Consider the following 25,942-nt stretch of genomic DNA (forward strand, 5'->3'; position numbering starts at 1 on the left):
TCAACTAATCAACCTAGCAAAACAGTCAAAGGTTTGATTGTCACTTTTTACTAAAACTTTTCATCGAATGTTTTTGTTTGTAACTGGGTTGTTAGATTGCTAAGTGGGAACCTTTTGAGAAGAATACCTTGTGCTTTATACGGACGCTTTAATCCTTATGTTTTCACCTTTAATTTGGAGCCCGAAACCGTTTCTACATTGATTATTTTTAAATAGTAAACGTGAGTCAGATCCCATTATCTGTATCTGTCAGTGTTGCCCAGCAGGGTTATGACGTTATCAGAAAGTAATTTCCGATATGATTTCCAGTAACACAGCGATAAAATATCACGCAGTCTTTCTGAATAAAACTATTCAATCATTTCAATTGCGACGGGAGGATAGTTTTAAAAATCTGCGAAGCATATAATGGGAATAAATGAGGCCATTGTCACAAAATTCATATTATTCATGTTTTTGTTGTTTTCATTTCATGTTTGCATTTTCATGTTTCGTGTTTGCATGTAGAAATTTAGTCGTTTCTTTTCAGTTCATTATCTAAATTCGTTAGGTTTATTGTTAATTATTTGTAGTCTTAATTCGTCGTATTTTTATCAGTCAAAAAATGTCACTAGTATATTAGTAGTTATTGTCTTAGAAAATGGTGTGTAGTATTGTAAATTTCAATGTAATCTAACTAACTATTATTATTCCCGTTACCGTATATTTTGTATCTTATTGTGTAATCAGCATTTATTGTACATCTTGTAGTTAGCGTTTTCTGGAATCTTCTTTGTAATGTCGTAATTGTGTACAGTATTTAAATAGAGGTCAAGGTTGTTGTTGTGTAGTTGGTTGTTATTCTTGGAAGGAGAAAAAGGACAGAGAAGTAAGAAGAAGTAAGGAGAAGCAAAAAAGTTTGTATTGCAAGGTCGAAGGCGAAATTGTTCAAGTCACTGTCAAGAGCCATTGGCAGGAGCCGGCCGTGTTTTCCTTGACATAAACCCTTTTGTCAGCGGCGGCGAGTGAACAAGATTTCAAGGCGTGTGCATAGAAATTAAAACTGAGTGCGGCGGAGTCAAACAAGACGGGAACAAAGAAGAGAAAAGGCGCCAGAAGAGAAGAAGCAGAGGTTTGTGTGAACGGTTGTTGGTGCGGTTTGTTTATGCGAGTGGTTGAAGTAGCAATTTGTTTGTGCCTGTAGAAGACTTCAAGAACAAGGAAGGACTGAACTGAACTGAAATAAGTAATTTAGTTTAAGATAATTAATTAGGTTAAGAGAGTTTTTTTACGTTACCGTTTATTGTGTTTACTAAGCGTTTATGTATACTAAATTAATTAAATTTGTTGTATTACTTAGTCTTGTATTACTTAGTGGGTTTGCGGGAAGGGTTTTGTACAGTTCCCTTTTAAATCGTGCCTCACAAGGGAGAGATCCACGTCACAGCCATATTAAGCATCCCGTAAAAATGCCATTAGGGGCATCCTGCTTTTTTTTTTCTTCGTGGTAGCTTCAAAATTAATCTGCACATTAATTTATTCATTAAACTGTGTTCTCTCCTAGAAGGGATCTCTTGTTCTGATTGTCTTCAACAAAAACGACCCAATCAAATGCTATTATCGACGCGTATATCATGAGGGAGGGGACCCCCTCATCCCTACCCGTGTGACGTCAAATCATCATTTGATTAATTCATTAAACCTGGATTAAATTCTGCTGTCTCCTGGAGGGGATGTTTTTGTCACCATTGTGGCGGCCATATTGTTTACATGTTTTAGAGTCAACTATGTTGTTTTCAAAACTAAAATTAACCCTTTTGAAGCAGTAATCGAAAAATAACTTCTTAGAAACACTCGACAGTTAAAACGGTGGAAATTGGAGAGTTCCTGGCGAAGGAATCATGCTTTGTTTAACAGTTCGAAACAGTTGTAGAACCACAATGCGAGGAGAAAAGGTCATTGCATGCATTGATACGCTAAAACACACATCACATCACTTTGGCGAATTGCTGCTTAAACGTTACTGGAAATCCACTGAAAAAAAAGATTAAAAGTTGAATGTCAATTTAAACTAAAAGTTTTCATTTAGGAAAGCTTTTTGCCTGTTTTTCTTTCTGTTTATTTATTTTTTTTTTTTGTGAAACGAGAACAATTTGTAATCTTACACTTTTATTGAAATTACATAACCAGAATACAAAACGGAAACAACGTTAACATTGCGCTATCTTTGTGACTCAAACTATCCCATTAGCTAGGATAGTTTTAAAAATCTGCGAAGCATGCAATGGGAATACAGTCGGCTCCCGATAACTCGAACCCTCGCTAACTCGGACCTCGCGCTAACTCGAACCAATTTTCCTTTCCTTTCAGGTCATTTTCTATATAATTTTACCCTCGATAACTCGAACTCCCGATAACTCGAACCTTTTTCAATTTCCCTTGGAGGTTCGAGTTATCGGGAGTCGACTGTAAATGAGGCCACATTACGCATCCCGCGAAAATGCCATTAGGGGCATCTTATTGTCTAAAAGGTGGCATTTTTTACTTTATAATTTAGTTTAATATTTTTAAAAATGGTTGAGAGTGAAAGTGGTTTATCTGATTTGATGGATGATTTGGATTTAGAAGAGAGTTATGACACTGGCTATGAGAAAGATATAGAAGTTGATAACATTGACGGTTTTTGTCATCGAAATGTGGCTTTTATATATGATAAGGTCCGATCATTACGTGGGATAGCCGCAGGGCAGACCGTGTCAAGTTTTCGGTCGGGCATCTTTTTTTTTTCCTTCCTCGTAGTTTCAAATCTGCACATTGATTGCGGGCCCAAGAGAGGCCTGCAACCCTAATCTTGACAGTGACCAGCGGATTGCGTATTACGCGTGCGCGCCACGTTTATAACAGAGACGCTGAAACAGCTCGCTCATTCTCGTCCCCAGAGCCCCAACGTTTTTTTTTTAATTAATGAACCGCTGACCAAAAGATCGAAGGCTCTGGGAACGAGGATGCAGCTCGCTGAAACTGGAAATTGAAATTTTGTTCTTCAACTAAGAACGATCACAATGCGAAAAATGTGTCAATTAGAACAGTTTGTCACATGGGATCCCAATCTCGTTTCTAGGGTCTGGGAAAGGGGTTGATAGGATCCAAGCTCCTGTCACATGGATCGAAGGAAGTTTAAAAGGGGAAGAGAACGTGCATCAACTAAATCGAGGGTTGAACTTTTGAACAGTGTCTTAGCAAATAACACCGCTATCGATCGAGTTCCATTTGTTACCACTTTCCATCCAAGCAACCTGGCTGCACTTAACATCATGTCAAGAAACTTCCAGATCCTTCATGAGGACAGCGCGACCGCCAATATCTTCAATAAACCACCACTGAAGGCTTTCAGGCGTGCAAAGAATCTAAAGGATTTGCTAGTCAGAAGCAGCCTACCTCAAAACTCTTCGAACCAACCGCCAGGAACCTTCCCTTGTAACAGGACCGTTTGCCGTACATGTCGCCACGTCAATCTGTCTCCCACAATAACAACACCCAAAGGGCAGATTAATGTCACAGGGAATTATTCCTGCGTCACGGACAACGTGGTTTACTGTTTGACATGTACCAAATGCCCATCAACGGTTGATATCGGAGAGACTGGTCGTAGGTTGGCGGACAGATTCAGAGAACACCGTAGGGATGTCATCAACGGGAGAAATGACCTTCCTGTACCCGCCCATTTCAACCAAGAGAACCACGCACTCGAAGATCTAAAGGTTGCAGTTTTGAGGGCATGCCTAGCCAACCAACAATACCGAAAGAAGCAGGAGATGCGGTTCATTTTTAAATATGGAACTGTTAGTCCGAGTGGCATGAATCAGGACTTTAGTTTTGCGTAAATTCGTTTTTTACTTGCACGCGCGCCGGAATGCGCTAGCACGTATGTTGCGCGCACGCGCGCTTTTATGAATTTAGGCATGTGAGTAACTTTAACGAACTTTTCAACAGTATAGTTTTGTACCCTGAAGAAGGCAGCATTGCCGAAACGTCGGTTTCGAATTATCTTTCAGCGTCTATTTTATAACTTTTGAATTCACATTTATTAACTACGCTGCGCAGATTTACAATTTTTATTACTTCGACGACTTTGAACGTGCTGACGTTGTTGAGGCGAGCTTCGAGGACTTCGAGCGCAATTGGATTTGCTGCAGGTTATTTTTTAAGGTTAGTTGTAGTATATTGAATACTGATTATTGTTATGGGTGGTTAAATCTTCTGGTAAACCACTTTCACTTTTTGAAGGAACCGTTTGATATGTTTCGATTTACGATCACGGAGCTGAAGCGACGCCATCGAGCACATGGTTTTGAATGCGAAGATATACTCCTCAGGTTACCTTTTTGCGTTTAATATTTCGTCTAGTTCTTGAATATTGATCATGAATTCGTATCTGTTGGTAAAAAGCTCAATAATTTTTGCTGAAAGCATCTTTTTTATTTGCCCAAGCGAAATTGGTCCCGTAATTTGATCAGATGTTAAGTATGTTCCCTTGGAGAAATGCATTTCTTGACTGTGTTTTGATGCGATTGCACGGGAAAATAACAAATCATAACTAATTTAGATTTCTTCTTTTCTATCCAAATTTTCAGGAAATGTTGCTGACACAAGAGGGATCATTTTCTTTTTCAATTCTTTCTACAATTACATATCACTTTGATAAAAAAAAAAAACACATTTTCCTCAGATGTAATAAAATGTTTTGGTTAAGTTTGTTATTTTAAGATTTTTTTTCATAAAAGTGCTGAGTTTTTATGATGGGATTTAATTTTTTTCTGAGAAGCCCATTTTATACACTTTTTAAAATGAGATATTGTAAGCCATATTGCTGTAAATGGTTGTGGACAAATAAAATCAACTTTCGATTTGGTAAATTTCGCCTGTTTTTTACAAACTTTATGTAAGCTATTATAGAGGTGTAACGTATATTGACAACAAACCCTAAGATTGCGTAGTACGGTATACGGACTGAAAATCATCTTTAACAGAGACATGCAGGTTTTTAATGATAACTACCCAACGTGATGGCCAACCAATTTCAATGCTCAACAAAAGTTTTATTGAAAATCCCTCGACTCAAAAGTGTTCTGGCCCGCACTTCCTAACCCTTGGTTAGTTCTAGTTTATTCATTAAACTTTGCTCTCTCTCCTAGAAGGGATGTATTGTTCTGATTGTCTTCAACAAAAAAGGCCCAATCAAATGCCCCTCATCCCTACTCGTGTGACGTCAAATCATCATTTGATTTATTCAAGAAAGGATGTTTTTGTCCACTATGGTGGCGGCCATATTGTTTACATGTTGTAGACTCAACTATGCCGTTTTCAAAACTAAAATTTACCCTTTGAAGTGGTTAATCGAAAGAATAAATACTAAGAAGCACTCGACAGTTCGAACGGTGGAGAGTTCCTGGCGAAGGAATCATGCTTTGTTTGACAGTTGTAGAACCACAATGCGAGAAAATAGAGAAAATTGCAAGAGTTTGAAATGCAGCCTTTATGCGGTCATGGGCCGATGAAAACCGCGAAAATTTAGGTCAAAGGACGAAGCCCCGTTCACGGTGTGAAATAACCAAATGAACGTGAAACTTTACACAAACCTAGACCAACCATCCCACAAAAAGATAAATACAATAAACATTCCAAACTCGCTGGCTACTCAAAATGGTCTTGAAACTAATGCTTATTTTCATTAAAATAAAAGTGTTTCTGGTATGTAATTTTCTCTAAATTAAATCTCATATCTCGAAAGATGAAGAAAAAAGCTCAAAGTTTCAAGCTCTGATTCAAACTCTTTCCCACTCAGGGAAGGTCGAATATGCGTGCGATACTTGCGGCTCACAATTCACAATCAAAACCGATTCACAAACGCGTTCTTGACATCTGGAGTCCGTGAATGTCACCAAACAAACACTAACGAAAACGTCACTTGAAATATAACTTTATTTCGTTTGTGCTTCTTCGCGATTATTTCAACTCTTTCAACTTCTACAGAAACGGCCAACTACCCGGGAACCAAATTGGTAGGAGTTGCGTTCAAGCTAAGAAAGAAAAATTCAGTTTCCTCAATGTTAAGCAAGATGGCGGACGAAACGGTGCCTGTACTTATGTCGTCCCTGTCGTCACTGGTGAAAACGGCGCCAGAAGAATGAATATGTTGCCATGGCAACCGATTTTTGACAGGCAGTATTTTTCAGAAAATGGAAAAATCCCTTTTTTAAATGAAAAAATACTTGTCTTTCTGTAGGGTTTACGTTTGTTGGCTCAAGTTAGCGAAATTTATTGGTTAATTACTTTTTGGTCAATTTCGGCGCTTTCCTGAAGTTTTGGGAAGACCTAGAAATCTAAGATGGCTTCCAATTCTCAATCATGACGTTATTACACGTCATACTACGTCATCACTTCCTTGCGGACCTCAAAGGGAAATCTTTGTCTATACTCCGCGTTTCTCGCGGCTCGCTAGAAATCGCGCGCGCGTGACAACTTAGAAGAAGAAAGAGATCAGACTGCTTGCAGTCTACCTCCGAGTCTCATTAGCGAGTTTACGCAACAGGATGGGACGGCAAATTATGCTTGTGTGACCAACGTGACGGCCAAGTATTCATGACTCTAGATTGTAACATTCCTACCGCTCGTGGTTTTCAGGTTGTCACAGATGAGATAACACGAGTTTCAGTCGAAAATCGCCTATAAAGATGTCATGTTGGTCACACAACGATATTTCACCGTCCACTTCCCTCAGTCGTCCTGTTGCGTAAGCTCACTATTGTCAAAGCTTTTATATTTGAGAAGTTATGGACGGCTGGGGCGGAATCCGGCCTCAGAAAACAAGAAAAGAAAAGCCGAGGCTAGATAGGGTTGACGACGAATTGCCTCTCCGAAAACCAAAGGGATTAGGTTTTCAGCGTTACGAAAGTTTAAGGTGACCTCACGCTGAACTGGAAAAGCGGATATTGTCTTTCCCAACAGATATTCAGACAGAAACGAATCATTGGCCGCGCTCCCTGTAAGATACTAGCTTGCCTTTATCCGCGCTTTCAAACACGTATTTACCCCTCCGAAAATAAAAGTGATTAGTTCTTCATGATCAGTGCCAGTGCGAAAGTTTGAAGCGACCTACATTCCATAGGGAAAACCCAAGCATTTCTTCACAAACGTGACTGTCCAAATTTCTTGTGATGAGCGCAGGTAAAAAAATGTCCCACTATTGACTGCAACCGCGAGGTTGCTGTATTCTCGGTTTTCACTGTCACGCCATTGAAAAAAAAAATCGAAACCATTCCATGAATGAACTCAAGAAATTGACATGGTATAGAGGATAAATAAATAAGGCATCTGTCCAAGTGTCAGGTTTGTGCGGCATTCCGTACTCGAGTTATTTGACAAAATGTTCCACGTAAATTTTTAGAGCTTAGTATGGAGACACCATGTTTGTGTCCCTCTGAGGGGCACAAACATGGCGGCCGGAAATAGGAAAAAACATCTGGAGTTCACTTTTGCCAGAAAAGAGGTTTGTTTTCCCTTGTGAATTTTCGAATGTTTAGATTAATATTTCTCCTCAAACTTAAATTGTTTAGAATGTTGAAAATCACCCGAAGAGTCATTTTTAAGATACGGAAAAGTTCTGTCACGGCTGTCCTCCTGATGTCACGCACGATGGAAACTCGGAAATTGAAACTGTTCTATTTTCAAAAGGAAGCACGACATCTAGCTAAGAAATTGTGAACAGACACATTTTTAGATAATCTTTCCTTGAATGAAGGTAAAAATTTTGTAGGCCTCCCAGTTTTGAATTCTAGAATTTGGTGACGTCACGTGAAAACCGAGAATAAAGAAGTAGACGAGACGCACTGATTTTGACGAAGACGCCCCCCCCCCCCTCTCCAAGACCACCGAATACTCAGGGGCACCCCGACGGTTCGTTTCGGTTCATGCAAATTGCCGCAGAAATTTGGACTGAACTAGCGTTTTCTCGGGCGTTTTCTTTAGTGGTCTGTCACCTAAGACTTAAGTGACACAAGGAAAGCTAATTGCATTTGTTTTCAAAGGGATGTAGACTGCGGGAGCAGTCATTTCCTTCCTCTAAGTTTCGATAAGTTGATCTAAGTTCACTAGTGCACGATGGATCAAGAGAGAGTAGGGAGGGGACAAGCCGCGAGCCGTGAGACGCCCTCCCTGTGTGCTTTTCTATTTTGCATAATTTTACCGTACGTGATCGGTATCACTTTACGCGCGTGATCTGAGACAAAATTTCGCTGCTCGCAGTCTAAAATAGATTTAAAAAAGTAGGTAAGAGAGCGAATAAAAATCAGGTAGCAATTTTGCCATCAGCTCGGAAATTCGGGAGAGATTTTAAGTTCAAAAAAAAAAAAAAAAAAAAAAAACCAGGTCAAACTGACATGATACACCAGGGTTATAAGCTCCTGGTTATACAAATATTCCTTTATAAAACGGCTTGAAAACGATCTTGGAAACTACAGTATTTTGCAGCACTTTTCTTTAATATTCTCGTTGGGTGTAACTCTTCCCACCCTACTCCCCCTACCCCCCTGGCCCTCCCGGGAGGCGTTTCATTGGCGCGAAAACTGCGCATAATCGAGCAATTCGCAGACGTATCGCAGACATGGTCCAGACAGGTCAGCTCAGCTTGTTCGTTGAAGCTCTTTTTTTTTTAGAAAATGTGGCTCCGACTTGTCAGATATTGGATAAAGTCTGAAGCTCTTCCTCTTCATGATGTCACGTAGGCTTATCATTTACGTTGAAATTTGAGAAGATTGGAAACCAGTATCTTGACAGTTTCGAGAATTGAGCAATCGAGTTTACCCGATGACCTTTAGTTCAAGCAGCTATTTCTAAAACTGGAAAATGGACATTTCATTTTTATGGGTTTGTACTTGTGCAGCAAGCTTAATTCTTCTTGCATTTCCAAACGAATGTGACGGAACTTTAGCAGCAAATGGAGCTAACGTTTGTTCAAGATCTCAAAGGTAAGAGTAAGCTTTAAACCTAGCTTTTGTCACACAGTTTCGTTTCACAATTGTGTTCATGATGAGTTTCTGTACAGTTTATGCGCACTTATTCGCTCCAGTCAAGATTCAGTAAATTAGTTACTGTAGGCTCAGAAAATTCAACTGGGCCAGTAATATGTAATGACCCCGATAACATTATAAACAACTCAGCGTTACTGAATTTTGATATCTGGCAAGTGGCTTGTTCATGATGGTTGATTTGCAGGTGGAAAAAGATACTGAGCTTCGATCGAATGTTAAATACTTTTAAGCTTATATGAAACAAGGTGATCTGGTAAAAATCTGTGAGCTGTGAGCAAATTATGCGAGTCACGACCCTGTTGGGCGCCACAAATAACCTGTATTGGCCGTTGTATCTCTCTATCTACTATTAATTTGCCTCCATCAAAATTGATGATTTTCCCTCTCCTCCTTCCCGCGAATTTTTATTCCAACTTATTGGAACATAAAAAGTGGGGTCACTTTGAAGGTTGTGAAATATTTCCACTCGTTCCATTTGCATTTCAACTGGCTGGACTGGAAATATTGTCAAAATTGAGTGGCCTTGGTTATTTTGTGATCTAACCTATTGGTGAATGAAGGGAACATAATAAGAAATCCTAGAAGATTACCATTTCATGTTTACATAATTTGAAGAAATAGTATGGCTGTGTCATCTTGGGAGAAAATTTCGGATCTTGTGTCTTATGGGGGGCCTTGATTGATGGTAATGGTTGATATGTCAGTCAACTGATGGTTGATATCTCAGTCGATGCATCCACCGAGTAACGGTCGATTGTCGGTCGAGTAACGGGCAATTGTCGGTTGAGCATTGGCCGCTATATAGGTTGTTTTCACCTCACACATCGTCACACAAGTGAAAAAATAAAATCCTCAACCATTCAATAGATAAAGTCAAGAAATTGATATGTTGTAGAAGAGTGATACATAAACAACGTGTGAAAGCCACAGGGCTGTGCGATATCTCCTAATTGAGTTATTCGAGAAAATGTACCACGGAAAATTACAGAGTTTAGTATGGGACGCCATGTTGGTGCCCCGTCTGATGGGCACCAACATGGCGGCCGGAAACCAGCAAAAACATCTGGAGTTTACCTTGGCTATTTCAAAGCCTTTCGTCTCTCTGCTGAACTTTCACACATTGACATTAACGCTTCTATTACATGTTAGCTGATCAGACCTAAAAAAAACACGAGGCGAATCGATGTTTTCATGTACGTGACATGCTTAGAGCAGCAATCCTTCTGTCACGCACTGCGCAAAAATCTAAAATTCAAACTGCTCTATTTTCAAAACAAAGAATGCTATCCTGCTGAAAACAAGCAAGCCGATGAAAATTTAGATTTTCTTATATGTGATGAAGATAAAAACCCAAAATTGTGTTTAGTTATGAATTTCAGTTTTTTATGACGTCATGTGAAAAAACAAGAATAGGAGACGTATTGACCGATCATTGGATCATCTTCGGTCGAGAGATTGAGCGACAGTCGTTGCAATAGCATCGGCAGTGTGTCGGCAATATATCAGTAAACCGTCGGTGAAGCATCGGTAAAGTATTGGTCGATGCATCGGCCGATACTTGGTCGACACTAAAAGGAACGAGGATTTTGCCCGCAACGGCAAAGTATAAAAAAAGTACAAGTCCGTGTCAAAAATATACAAGAATAACAAAGGAAAAGACCAGCAAAGTGTGATAGGAAAAGCGAAAAAAGCAATTAGCTTGTTAGCAAAAATTGCAAATACCGAGAATTCCGCGGGAACTAATTTTTGCGAATTAGAACTCGCAAAATTTTCATGCTACACGGTAATATGGTAAAATGATGCAACAGTGGAAGAATAAAATGAGATAACGACAGACTATTGACCGACTATCGGTCGTTACTATATTGGCCATCAGCTGATATGACGACCGATATGGCGGTGCGCTATGTGCACGAATGTCGATCGAGATAATGACGAAGTGTCGAAAAAACATATTGATAGAATATTGACCAATATATCAGCTGATACTATTGTCCGGTAAGCGGTGAAATATTGATGAAGTATCAGTGATGTGTTGCTAAAGGGTCGGTGTATTGCTATCTATATCGGCTGAGAGCCACCTTGGTCGATACGACGACCGCCATAGCAGTACGACATCTACCGAGTCATCCCAAATTATCGACCAAGTGTCGACTGAGTTGCGACCGAGGCTTGACCGAGATCTCGACTGTCAGTCGACCTTGAGTCCCCCTATAAGACACAAGATCCAAAATTTCCTTAAAATAAGGGGTTAATTTTCTAAAGAAGATGTGGTGCTGTGTCGGTGGGGAGTGGAAACCAATATTTGGTTTTATCAACAGAGTAATGTAAAGGTAATTAAGAGATTCAAGAGCTGACATTTTGAGTATTACAGTTGTAGCCCTTCATCAGAAGGAATCTGCTCTGATTAAGGTGGCCAAATTACCTTAGTTATCAACTTGATAAAAACAAATACAGTCAAAGCAAGATCCTTGTGAGTACTCTCTTAGGTGAGCATCTCTAGTTATGACTGACACTATGAAACCCTGTTTTAACTTTCAGCCATTTGAACTCCTTTAATTAAAAGCTCCCGTAAGCGAGTCCACTCCTAGAAGTGACCCTGACCACTTTAATTGGGAATTGCGAAGAGGCTTTTTGTCTTTGTTTGGAAGCTCTTTTATTAATTTAAGCGACCACTCAAAGAGTTTGATGTACTGTACATAGAATTCAACATAATTCTCGATCTAAAACAATCATCTATTAAGAATTATTCTTCAAGTGCTAGAGTCAGAATGTCACATCAAACTGCAACGATTAATGTGCACTTTATATACAGTGAACTAATAACACATAAGCACATTCTTTGATAACCATTGTGTAACTTACTACCCATACATGAGACACTGCAATCATCTGAATAAATGTTTAGGTTTTAATCTCAGTAGATGTGTGATGGTTACTTTCCCCTGCCGTGCCTAACGAAAAAAAAACTTCCATAAGTAACCAGCCTCTATTGTTTAAGTGATTGGTCGCTTACGAGAGCTTATTCTCTTAAGCGACCAGCTCTTGTTACGACCGCTTTTTCAAATTCCCGAGGTGGTCACTTATGAGAGCTTCTACTGTATAGTCCTTATGCAAAAATGGCCGACATTTTAATATTCTTTTCTTTGCATTCAAGTTAGCCTTACTAACCTCGGTCTTGAGTCCAAAAAACAAAAAAAAACCAGGCTAGTCAGGCTAATTTGAATGCAGACAAAACAATATTAAAATTTCAGACATTTTTGCATAGGGTCTATTAGAGCACTTCTTTTAGTTCTACGCCTTTAATGACAGTTCGACCGCAACAAGATACAAAACTGGAAAGCATTGTTGATTAGCATAGCAGTCATGCTGTAAGTATCACAGCAGGGCTAAAGTACAAGTCACAGGTCAAAGGTCACAGGTCAGAGTAGAAAATAAAGAAAAATAAATGGAATTAAAGACAAAAATTTAAAAAATAAAAAAAAATTAATAAAAATGACAAATAATGACAAATTAAAATCCTTTTTTTACTGTAAGTAAACATGGAAAAGCAAGATATGACTTGCTGTGTGTAAAATAATATGGTTCATCAGCAAGGACTTGAACCTTAATCTTGTGTGGTGTAGCAGTTGTTCAAGTCCCCGCTGGACTGTTACCTAGCCTTTTCTCAGCGGTGCACCATAACTGACGGATGAAGGGGAGCAGGGGACTTCTGTGTTGTTGATGTATCACTGTTGTGGTGGAATTTACAGACCGACAAAAAGTTTTGTCCAAGATTGTAGTTGTCACTCTTCCTGTTTTCTTCTGTTGTTTTTACCCCAAGCCACCCACTCCCTCCATTTGAAAAGTCTTCCCAAACTTGCCCTTGTTTTTGTACCAGTGCTGTTAAAAGGACCAGGGACGTATTGTGGTTATCAATAATATGTTTGAGCCCTGGTTACTTTGATGGACAAGCAAAACAAGCCCAGAATTCATTTTTCCAAACCATTCTCCTTATACCCTAGTCTATTTAAAAATAAGTGATAGCCCAGTATTTTATTTCAGTTTTTCACAGTCATACCGACGATCCTATCAGATGAGCTGGAAGAAACAGTCAACCACCAAATGTGGACTCTGGGGGTGGGGGCGATGCAAGGTATACAGGTGAGGTAGGGGGTGGGCATAGACATCTCACAGTACACAGATATTTTAAAAGCAATGTACTAGATTGTAGTGGGGGAGTGGTACACAGTGCACAGCAGAGATAGACTGTGGGGAGGGGGAAGGACATTTTACAGTAGCTAAGTAAGCAAGGTGGACAGTGGGGTTGTTTAACATTTATAGCCAGTTGCTGATAGGCATGTAAGAGATGACATTATATGGGTCAGGTGCTTTAGCATAATGTAGTTAGCAGTGACATGAAATATCTGATCTTATTATAGTAGTGTATGTAATAATTAAAAAATTGACACTACTATAATAATACTATAATAATATTATAGTATTATTATAGTAGTGTCAATTTTTTAAGCTTGTATTTTAACTGCAATAGTGAATAATAAAAAGTTATCATTACAGTTAACTCTCTCTAAGCGGACACCTCTCTAAGGCGGACACCTCTTTAAGGCGGACAGAAAATTTAGTCCCTGCCGAATTTCACTTGTTTCTCTGTAACTGAACTCTCTCTAAGGCAGACAGCGGACACTTTTTCCAACATGTTGGTTCAAAAAACCTCTCAAAGCGGACACCGGATGTTTTTGAAATTTTATAACAGGTCCAAAATTCCGACAAATTAGTGCAATCTGATAATAGTGGTTTTAATAAAATATACCAGACCTTACAATATGTCTTAATACAATATTAAAGTCACTTTTCCCGTCATTCAGATAAAACAACTCATTGTTCAATGTTCAAAGTGTGTATGAACTGTGTTGGATTCCGTAAGGAATATATAAAAGAGACACAGCCGGCCCGTCATGACTACATTATACACTGTAATTAAAGTAATGAAGCACTGCTTTCAGTTTTGATGTTCGGGTATCAGTTTACATGAACTCTCTCTAAGGTGGACACCTCTCTAAGGCGGACAGTAAATCTGGTACCGAGGGTGTCCGCCTTAGAGAGAGTTGACTGTATCATTATATATAATTTAATTATGTGAACTAGAAAAAAATGCAGTAGTTTGATTTCCAAGATTGATTAGTTGATCATGTAAATTCAATTATGTTTTTCTCTTTTTCAGAACAGTGTATGGAATTGCCTATAGATTAGCCACACGGCAGGCATACAGGAATGTTTATTTTTGCTGTCCTGGATGGAAGCAACAAGGGCAAGGCTGTCCAACTGGTAAGAAATTATTTGTTTGTTGGCTTTCACTGTTTTAAACATTTTCTGAAAGTCTGAAAAAATTTTTTAATACTTGTCAAAATGACATTCACAATAACAATCATCATCATCATCATCATCATCATCATCATCATCATCATCGTCATCATCATCCTCATTATACTAAGTCTCCACCAAAATCAAATGGAGGGAATTAGTTGCAATGATTACAATCTCGTACTCAGAGTCCTTAGAGTCTTTGGCCAGCAGTTGGTTGCAAGGAGAGACTCTGGGATCCGAATTATTTTCAAGCACTTTATCATGAACCTCTTGCTTGGGAGAAGGTGCCAGTGCTTCCCGTGTTATTGATGTCCATTACAAAAATTACTTATACTGTAACTAATAATATATTTGTGGTAGACCCATCAGGTATAAAGTCTTTAATATTTCTTCAGCCATCTTTCAGTGAGCTCACTACTGAACATCGAAAGCATTTGATGATAATGTCTATACACTGTAGCTCTAATAAATAAATAAGCCCAGTGGGTAGGTTGAAAAATAAGTTCTGAAATGTATGGGCCATGGACATGATTAACTCTCAGTTGTACTGCTATGAGACCTCTAAATCAACACACGCTTGACGATAGACTTCTGTCAATCAAACACAGTATATCGGTACTATTTTATAGATGCAATTTATGAATGTCACTAACACCAAAGCATTGAATGGGGATGCTAATATTAGCTGGGCAATTGGTTGTGTTCTCAGAAAGTCAATTTGCCTGGCGCCTGGCCGTTCTTTAAGCCCCCTGGGTGGGCTTATTTTCACAGGAGCTCATGTTCAGTATTTTATCTTTATATCCGTAGCTATATGCACAAATGCCTGTGTAAATGGAACTTGCTCTAAACCAGACACTTGCTCTTGCAATGCTGGTTTTTATGGACAGATATGTGACAGAGGTGAGCACTTTAAGAGTTTTTATTTACGTCTTAAGAGTTCACCCCACACAAACTGCAGGGACTCAAAGATAATAACAGTGGGCTTGACCAGTTTGTCATTTTAATGAGAAATTTAACAGTGAGCTTTGTGGAGATGTTGTGCCCACATGAAATTTTTAAATCTTACTAGTTAGCAAAATAGAATTTTTTTCCTATGATAATTTTCTACTACATAACTGGTGGCGTAGGTGTTGTTCTTGTCAAAACAAAATTGCAGCAGTTGAGATGCGTGATTAAGCCATGGGAATCAAAATACTTCAACCTGGCTTGCATTCTTTCACTGCACTACTTTATAAATAACGCATTTGTACAAATAATAACTAGGAACAAGGCGGCTCCCTAACAAATATTTCAAGGAGCCCACAAGGCCAGAAGCGAAAATTTGGAGCCCAACATGTGAAGTGTTAGATGCTGCTGCAAAAATTTAGGTGCCCAGGGGATACCGGGGTTTCTGTTCTAAGGCAACAGCCTTGGGAAAAAAAACAGTAACATGTTGGCATATAAATAATACTACCAGCTATATATATTGAGTAGGTTATTTTATAATTAGTAGCATGCGAATTTGATGGCTGTAGTGAACAGTAGCACTGCCTCTTAAAGTGCCCTTAACCCTTAAATTTGTTTTCTTTTGGTAGATTTCCATTTCTGTGAAGAACTCATTTTCGAAACTTTTTTCCAAAAATATTGAATCCTTTTTTTTTATGAGCGCTAAAAGTTACTGAAATTTTTAAATTTTTGCGCGCTTTAAGCCCCGCTGGACAAATTTTTGTCTCGTGGGCTCATTAGGAACGAGCCAATGAGAAGCGACACTTTCTTAGCTGTGACGTAAGAAAAGGCCTCCCATGATCAGAAGGAATCTTATGCATGCTGATTCCTTTCTCTACATTTCGAGAGTTGCTTCATCCAAAAACCACACAATTTTCAACCATTTTCTCTGTTTACAATTGAAGCATTACCGCGAATCTTCAGATATTTTTGCACGATGGCCTTTTCTTACGTCACGCTCCATATTTGGCCAAGTGGGGGACTAATGCGAACAATAGGAGAAAATATCGACAAGACTGTCTTCACTTCTAGCGCTTGTAAAAACAAAAGGATTCAATGTTTCCCAAACATTTTTTCGAAAATGAGTTCTTGAAAGATATGGAAATCTAGCAAAAGAAAACAAATTGAAGGGTTAGGGGCACTTTAACCCCCGACGCCCGACTGAGATCCACACCACATTCTCTGCAGTCATCTTGATTATTTTGTTTAAAGACAAAGTCAGTGCAAAAATGATAAAAACAGTATGTGTTAGGATGTATTTGTAGCCAACTATCCCGCTCAGCTTAAAGAATAATTATTATATTTATTATTGCTGAAGGCATCTGATGCCAAATAATTCATAGCATTTTTGATTCATAACTCTGAAAGATCATTTTAGTACATTTATAGCTTCCAATCTTTGATCCATTTCTTTTCTTACCAGAATGTCCTTCTCATAAGTGGGGCCCTCATTGTAGACATGACTGTAAGTGCAAAAATGGAGCCAAGTGTGATTCACGCACAGGGTCTTGTGCCTGCATGCCTGGATGGCAAGGGCAGTTCTGTGAAAAGCCATGTGACCAGGGCTTTTTCGGTGACAGATGCCAACAACAGTGTCTTTGTATGAATGGTGCTGCCTGTGATCCTGTTACAGGGAACTGCACATGTGCACCAGGTTACAGAGGGAAACAGTAAGTACATTGAAATATGAGTTAAATTCAATATTTTTTTTAAAGTTTAAGTTGCACACTGACAATTCATACTTGTTCATTAGTCGCTGAATGTCTGTGTAAGTTCTGTAATATACTACTCCTCATGGCACACCCCAGTGAAAAAACTGTTTACAACTTACAACCAACAACCTTTCGTGGATGAAAACAAGCTTCATTATTACATCTAGATAGATCGCTGAAGCAGTAAAGGATAGAAAGCCTTGACGAAAGCATGTAGCTGTTAATTATTGGAGGACTTCTAGACTGCTTTTGGTTGAAAAGTAAAAAGACAAATATTTACTGATTACTTTTACTTAATTATTATGGTGGCTAAATTACCTTTATTTATCAACTCTGTGATAAAACCGAACATTTGTTTCCACTGTCTCCCACTGATATAGCACTATTGACAGTTCTTACGGAACTAATCCCCATATCTACCATATAGTGATGGCTATTGTTGATCTTGAAATGGGCATGTTAAAGTTCCAGTCGTTGATTATTTGTGACAATTTCTTTCTATTAAAAATGAATGAGTTTATAATGCTTGGAGAGCACATCAGCGGTATACTAGCTGAACAAGCATTTAACAGGTAACCTCCCTAAATTAACACATACTGTCAATAATCTACTAACAGGCACCTTCCACAGACGACACCTCTCAAGGGGGCACAAAGACAAGAGCCACATACATTTTTAACCCTTTAACCTCTAATATGAAAGAACAAATTCTCCTATCTTGTCCCCATAATTTCTCAGAAAAGTACTGGGGAGAAGTTATTAAAATGCCAAGAAAATTCATCTTGGGTGATCATATCCTTAATTCTTGTGAGCTCAGGGTTTGAATAAGCACTGATATTACAAGGAGAAATTTGATTCTGATCATTGTTAGGGCCTTAAGGGTACAACACTCCATAAACTTTGCCTCTGCAAAATGGACACTGGAATTTAGTGCTGAGGGTTATATCTGCTTATCAAAGCTTTGACTGGAATATTTTTCTCAGGTGTGAGCTTGAATGTATCCAAGGTTGGTACGGCAAGGACTGTGACAGCAGATGTACCTGCTTTAATGGTGCTGACTGTCACCATATTACAGGCAAATGTAACTGTACAGCAGGGTGGCAGGTATTCTAGTTTTATGTTACTGTTGTTATCAGATTAATGTCCTGTCTTGTCCCAAGGATCAGTTTCCGTTATTGCCACTCTACTTGTCAATATTTTGTGTAATTTTTCAGTGGTCATTAATTAGATTTAAATTTTCCTGAGGTGGTAAAATTTCATTTTTCATATTCCATTGCGTACATCAGACTTCATTATGTTGTGGCAGTCAGTGATTTTGCTTCCTGTAGTTGGCAGTTCATTATTTACCAAGGAAAAAAAATGGTCTTCCTGTGAGCCATGCTAAGTTCTTGTGTTACACTGGATCACTTATCAGGCAAGAGGATCGATCTGCATGTACCCTTACTCCAGTTATACTCCCTACGACTTTGCCTTCATCAGCATTACACACAGGCAGGTTGTAACTAGCTTGGTTGGCACTGTAGACATCAGATCTAAAGGTCATTGGTTCAAGGCCTAGCCTCTGTCATGGTGTTGTAAACTTCCTTGCACTTCCTGAACTTTATGCCATAAAATATATGGTCTCTCCTCACTCCGTTTTACTTATAGTTGAACCATGTTTTACAGAACCACTTAAAACACTCAGACACCTCATTATTACATACAGTTTTCTTGGTTCCACCCCATACATTTTCAATAAAATTAACCTGCATAATAATGTTACTTTGATAACATGGACACTTTTTCTGGTACCAACTGTTTTAATTTGTAATAACACGGTTCAACTGTATAAATTGTTACTGATAACATGCTACTAGGGGTTCCCTGTGATCTACTAGCATCCCATCCCATCCTTGGGTAGCCTGTTCCAGGCACTTGGCATATCGCAGGAGACACGAAGGAACAGACAAGAGGAACAAAAAAGATAGGGGACTGGCCAGTCCCCATCGTCTTTGTTCCTCTCGCCTGTTCCTTTGCTCCTTTTAATGTACACTGTAACTAAGAGCCTGGAACAGGCTTATCCTTGGGGAAGTAGCGATGCTCCTACAGTAGTTATTTATAAGCTTCATGCGCCAGCCTGTATTCAATGCTGGGGCTCACATGTGATTTTACTCCTTACCTTTAAATACCTTGCCTTACACAGATTCAGTTTACATACGTGATCATATACACCATGTACCGTTACAGACCCCTTTAAAATTTATTGACTCAGAATTCAGAAATAGATGAGTCATTAACAGCTGTTCTTATTGATCTTAAGGGGGATCTGTGCAATGGAAAATGTCCAGAGGGTACCTATGGATATAACTGTTCCCTGAAGTGTATTAACTGTCTGAATGGTGCAGTCTGTAATCATGTTAATGGAACTTGTACTTGTGCTCCAGGATATCGTGGATATAGGTAAATGTTTGTGTCACCCATTTGTCTAAAACATCCTCAATCTGAAGTAAGTTGTTTAAATGTCATCTGATAGTGCAGTTTTGTGTTATCAGTATTTTTGTTTTTGCTTTAATTAGTAGTTTTTTTTTTTTGACATAATTTTAATTTATAGCCATCATGATGTGTCAAATTGTCCTATATTAAACTTTTTATGGTACATTATTTATAATAACACAGGATACCTGTATATAATCATGTTTTATCTATTGATTAATAGTTATTATTGGTTTTATTATAATACGCATTGGAAACCCATGACATTTTACAATTTTCATTTTACGCTGCTCCATTTTTTTCCCTGTCTAATAGTACATAACAATATTGTGATTTCTGAACCTTCCTATCTGTGCCAGATGTGAAGATATCTGCCCGGTAGGAACCTATGGGCATTTCTGTGCTGAAGAATGCCGCTGTAGAAATGGCAGCTGTTCACCAATGGATGGATCATGTAACTGTACCATTGGTTACACAGGGGCATACTGTGATAAGCCGTGCTCAGCTGGGTCAGCTGGACTTAACTGCACCAAACATTGCAACTGTACAACGCATGGAACCTGCAACCAGTTCACTGGAAGATGCCAGTAGGTATTAGCATAATAAGTGACCACTTTTAAATTATTTTATCATTTAATATATTAAATTGTTGTTGCTATTTTTGAGGCAAGCAGTAATCTTCAAATGTGAGGGGTCGGTTGAAATAGTAAGTAATAATTAAAAATAATCAATGAGATAATAATGAAGGGGTGCCTCGAAAATAGCCCTTAGTAACTTCTGATAAAGTGCTAGATTCTCATTCCAAATTACTTTGTGTTTCCTTGTGTAAAGGGGGAGTATTTAACATGAGATCAAGAGTCACTTAGGGCCTTTTCCACACACCATTTCATTAAGTGTCTTGAGATAATTTGCTGGCTCGTGATGCTTGATTGATTGGGGGGGGGGGGGGTGGTGCTCCTTGTAATCTTTTTGGTGGCGTTAACTGCTTGTTCTACAAATCATGGCTCAGTTTGAGACCAAAATAAATGTTTAACTTGATAACAACATGTCTTGTTGGATATGTATGGTCAAACCTCCTGCAAGCGATCACCCAAAATGTCAAGCCTAGGTGGTTGCTTACAAGAGGTCAGATCACAAGCATAAGGTGACTTCAGAGATAAACCCCATTCACCAGTGTTCATCTAAACCCTTTTAATAACTTAAGTAGCCACAACTAAGCTTTTAACTTTCCAAAATTACAGTGTATATTGCCAAAGAATTTCAGTATCCAAGTTGATGGTTTGCCTGTGATAAATTACCTAATGTGGGGAATGGGACTAGTCTATTTTGGGAAACCCGGTACCTCTGATAAATGATTCATGTCTCCTGTATTCCCCTAAAACATAGCTGTCATAATGTAACAAAGGCAAATTGTCCAACTTCCAATTGAGGATAGATATGAGGACACATGTGACAAGTGGTTGTATACAGGAGATTAAAAACAAAAGAAAATTTTGCAAACTGTCATTTCTAAAAGTGGTCACAATCACCTACGAGAGGTTGTTGCTTACAAGAGGTTAGTGAATTCACTGGGAAAATTTTTGTAATTTGGAAAAGAGGTCACTCAAGAGAAGTGGTCGCTTACAGGAGGTGGTCGCAAGGGGAGGTTTGACTGTACTAGTAATGGAAATAGGTGGCTCTAACATGTCAACAATATTTTTTTCCTGAATGGGGCACTTGCTGCTTTGTTGCTGTCAAGACTTGCACTCTGTGACTTATCCAGAGGAGTTACAACTTACAGTGTATACGGCTAAATTTTCATCTTTTTAATTTTCTGACACCTTTTCCTGCAGGTGTCAACCTGGTTTTCAAGGGGATCGTTGCAAGCTGGCTTGTAGAGAAGGTTTCTTTGGTCCTCAGTGCAAAGGAAAATGCCAATGTCTTAACAATGCAACGTGTGATAAGAAGGATGGTACCTGTGACTGTCTGCCAGGATGGATTGGTGTCCTGTGCAACAACCCTTGTCCAGCAGGATACTATGGCAAGAACTGCCAATCAAAGTGCAGGTGTCAAAATGGTGGATCATGTGACCCAGTTGACGGCAACTGCACATGTGTGAAGGAATGGCAAGGAGAGATTTGCGACCTGTGTAAGTCATGTTCATCAGTGTGAATATCTTAACATTCATCAGCATGCTGGCTGGTAACTCAATTCCCCATTCCAGAAACTGTGAGGAGTTTTGGTACAGGCAAGAGACTGTGGGATTGTTAAGGCAGACAGATAGATATAACACAGATGACATATAGATTCTCACCACTTACTTAGGGTATTGTATTTTTCATCTAAAGCAATATTTCCTTTGCAACTGTCTGCCAAAAATTGTTTTTCAAGTAATAATAATTATAATAATAATAAGAAGCTTATAGAGAATGGTATTCACATAGTAATTAAATTAGATTTTAAAAAATGTTCTAAGGATAACCTAAGAATAAAAAGCGGAAATAGCCTGGAAACATTCCATTGGAGACAAAGTCTTAATGTTCATTGGAAGACTATTAAATAAGTATGCACCATGATTAAAAAAAGACTCTTTTGCAACATCTAAATGAAATAATCAATATTTTACTAGAAATCTTCTTCACAAAGTAGTTTTCAAGGAGGTTTTGGGCTAAATATTAATTACAATATAACAACAATGTATCCATAGAAAACTAACAACAATGGCCAAGAAATGAATAAAAGTGCATCTATAATCACCTGCACCACCGATTGGAATAATCCCACAAGCATCACTTGATCTTACCAGCCTCTCCATAGTTTGTGGAGTGGAGAATAGTTTGTATTTATCTAAAATATGTAACTTGTGCAAGCTGCTTTCTTGATTCCTAAGTGGCAATCACCTGCAAAAACTTGTAGTACACAGTCATGTAATAATGCTGTGTGATGGAACAGAAACTGACTGTTTCTTATTTGAGATGGGGATTTTATATGAGGCTAAGGAAGCAGGTCTTTAAAACTTGAAAAGTGATAATAATTTTAATGGTACATTTAATGATGCAAAAAACATCTCTGATTTGGGAGTGTTTTGTTCCTTCATTTTGTTATTACTGTTCGCCAATCCTTCTATACAGTCAGAGAAATTCTTTTTGAACTAATTAATAAGCCTTGTGGTTTCTCATGGGCTTCCTCACCAGCTTTATTTTACCTTTATTACTTGTAATTTACATTTACAGTGTCAAAAAAAATAAGCAATAAACATTATGGTCAATATGAAATATAGCACACTCTAAAGAAATAAAACTAGGAAGCTTCATTTTACTGACAGACTTTTATTAACCTTGCGCTTTTCCCATTTCTGTTTAAGTATGTGATGACTGGACCTTTGGTAGCAATTGCATAAATACCTGTCTTTGCAATCAAACTCAAACTGAGCGGTGAGTGTGCTGACTCATGAAAACCTACATGGTCAATTTTTAGTTTGCAATATGCATGCTGTTTGCCAGTTTCATGTACTTGATTGATAATTGAAGGGCTGAAAGTGTTACCATCTTGTGTGGAATTTTAGGCCAATTTTTTTAAAAATTGTCTGAAGTTTTGCACGTGGCCTTCAGTTTAATCAAAGAAGGTTTTTTTTTTTTGTTTTCACTTCAAACATCTGTTGTTGCTTTCTCTTCTTTTGCTGGTTAAATGACACTGACTAAATATTTTGGCCTCATTTCTTGTTTTAAACTTAGTATAAACTAGTGGGAAAAAATCCAAAACATAATTGTTCTCTAACTAATTGGAAGCCACTTGGAAAAGTTCTTATACTTTTTCTGCAAAATGAATAATCAACCTAAAATTTGACTTACAACGGTTATGCCTTCAGCCCTTCAATTACGTTACTGTACCCCATTTTATGATTGTATGTTAGTACCATAATTTCATACATTAAGTTAGTTTAATTTTATATGTAAATTTGGATTTGATTTTCTTATTGTTATTATTCATTAGTATTATGTACAGCTCATATTTGTGAGGTACATTTAAAAACTGTATAATTGAATTTGCGCTATATAAATAAATATTATTATCATTATTATTATTATTGTTATTATTATTATTATTATTATTATTATTATTATTATTATTATTATTATTATTTCAGCTTTTGAATGTACATGTACTTCTGTGCTCTGGTTACCTTTTATAGTCTTCTGAAGCTGCTGGTTGATGCGTTATTTTTTATGTCTGTCCTTAAGAGTTTGTAGTTTTTGTCTTCTACTATTTGACTAGCTTATGTTGGACAGATCTGCAAATTATTGTAACTTTTATTTGATTTTATTATACTGTTAATCTTCTTGTTGTGGCTGATGTTTCAGATGCCATAAGATAACAGGAAAGTGTTTCTGCAAGAGTGGGTTTACAGGCCTCCACTGTGATAAGCAGATAAGTAAGACATGACTAGAAATAGAATGTATTGCTGTTTACAGTAAGGGCCAAGGTGAAGACATTTTCAGAATGGACTACTAAACTGTGACATCACAAATATATGAATTCATGAAATTATGGAATATATTTAGATGTTCGGAAAAAGCAGGATGAAAAATGCCTACTTTCTAAAAATCAGCATCTTATGGCAATTTATGGGTGGGATATTGGAGCTGTTACCCTCTGATGACTTCGCACAAATCCCTCCAATTTTGTCTCAGTTCTAACATGGAGAACTGAAACGAAATTAGAAGGATTTGTATGGAGTCATCGGGGTATAGCAATTCTATTATCTCACCCCCAATTTGCCATAAGATGTTGATTTTTGGCAAGTAGGCATTTTTCATCATGTAAATCATGCAAGTAGGCATTTTTCCAAACAATTTATTAATAAATCCCATATTTTCATTAAAAAAAAAACGTTTTTGTAAGTTGGGTGTATCAGCTATGGAAGGGTTGGGTTGATAAAAGCCCAGTGTGAAATGTTAAGTCAGATTTAGATCATTCTTAATTTGGCATACATCTTAATATATAAATCCCTGCATGGAAACAGTTGACATACAGCCTGGTGATTATTAGTGTGAACAAAGCAACAAATCATCATCTGAACGCTGCAAAATCACCAGCTGCCAGTACATTTTGAAAGGGGTGACTTTAAGTTTGCAGATAATGTAATGATGGTTTTTTGACTATTGTAATCATTTTGCACGTTAGCAAAGTATAAAACCATGTAGTGAGAATGTAATCTTGTCCTCTTTGATTTGCTTCACAGAGTGCACAGTTGGTTTCTATGGTAACAATTGTGATAAGACATGTAGCTGTCATGGCGCACCATGTGATGTTGTTACTGGTGTGTGTGACTGTCCCGCAGGTGTTATGCTGCCATCTTGTGCTGACAGTAAGAATGTCTACATTTCATCACCTCAAGCTTTTCAAGAAGATTCTTTTGATCTCTTTTTTTTTTTCACCACTCTCTCAAACCAATCACAAGAAACACAAACGCTATTAAGTGAACTAAATCAGAACTAAAAAGAACTCATATGACAGGCGTTATTATTTAACACATAATGTAACACTGCCCAAATATGGTCATGGTGCACTGAATATTCGTCGTCCATAGTCAACAGATATCCTGCGATATACATAATTCCGTGTGTTGGGGAGAAAAATGGCAAAATGAAGATCGTCTGGACCAGAGTGTACTTTGTTATTAATGTGTTAAACAATCTAGCTCAATCTTGTGGAATATTAGCTAGCGTTGCCTCCCACGCAGTCATTATTAGGGGACTGGTCTGGGGAGGATGGGGAGGATGTAATACAAGTCTCCTAACAATGACTGCATGGGCGGCTAGTGGAATATCCCCTGATTTTAGCTGATATTTCACGCAATTTTGTAGGGTAATTATTAACTAACTACTGGAAAGCGTGTGTGCACTGTAAGCAAGTCACACCATGCTATTCACAATTTTTATTGGTTTGACTTCTAATAATTGGTTGAGACTTTGGCACAAGTTTTTCTGACATAATCACTTTGCAAAGCAAATGTGAGTTACTTGTAACACCCAACTGAAAAATACCCCAACAAAGCTAAAGCTGAGTGCATTTCTGTTTTGTTACTAAGCAAGATTTTATTTAAGCACCTCTAAAAATTCCTATTTTAATCAAGAAAGATGATGTTATCTTTGCTTGGGGCACAAGTTTCATGTTGACACAAACCACGTTTCGAACCGGCGCCTGTTTCTTCACTCCACCTCCATGAAAAAGAGCAATATTACCTAGTTTTAGAAACCATAACCGGCTGATAATTTCAGGAGAAATAGAACGAAAGTTAAACCGAATAAGTGCATTTAGACTAATATTTAGGCAATAAATGCAAGGAAACGGTGGTTTGTT

At 38.1% G+C, this 25,942-nt stretch overlaps 2 protein-coding genes across 3 annotated transcripts in view; both read left to right on the forward strand.

Moving 5' to 3' along the window:
• Positions 1-25,942, forward strand: part of LOC146453503 (glycine amidinotransferase, mitochondrial-like) — a 161,570-nt gene that overhangs the window by 28,306 nt on the left and 107,322 nt on the right. The gene's annotated exons all lie outside the window — the stretch shown is intronic.
• The window catches only part of LOC146453506 (uncharacterized), a 38,958-nt gene continuing 21,645 nt past the window's right edge, over positions 8,630-25,942 (forward strand). For both annotated transcript variants that reach the window (XR_014859506.1, XM_085096675.1), the window contains exons 1-12: positions 8,630-9,005; positions 13,113-13,211; positions 14,290-14,393; positions 15,240-15,332; positions 16,840-17,086; positions 18,112-18,232; positions 19,428-19,567; positions 19,960-20,187; positions 21,433-21,728; positions 22,944-23,013; positions 23,941-24,011; positions 24,822-24,947. Coding sequence is in view for 1 of the 2 variants with exons in the window: in XM_085096675.1 (XP_084952801.1) it covers positions 8,884-9,005; positions 13,113-13,211; positions 14,290-14,393; positions 15,240-15,332; positions 16,840-17,086; positions 18,112-18,232; positions 19,428-19,567; positions 19,960-20,187; positions 21,433-21,728; positions 22,944-23,013; positions 23,941-24,011; positions 24,822-24,947 (1,717 nt within the window). In the remaining variant the exon portion in view is untranslated. The remainder of the gene's footprint in view (positions 9,006-13,112; positions 13,212-14,289; positions 14,394-15,239; positions 15,333-16,839; positions 17,087-18,111; positions 18,233-19,427; positions 19,568-19,959; positions 20,188-21,432; positions 21,729-22,943; positions 23,014-23,940; positions 24,012-24,821; positions 24,948-25,942) is intronic.

This window comes from Pavona decussata, unplaced genomic scaffold (genome assembly GCF_977016875.1).
Source record: "Pavona decussata unplaced genomic scaffold, jaPavDecu1.1 SCAFFOLD_330, whole genome shotgun sequence".
NCBI classification, from domain to species: Eukaryota; Metazoa; Cnidaria; class Anthozoa; order Scleractinia; family Agariciidae; genus Pavona; species Pavona decussata.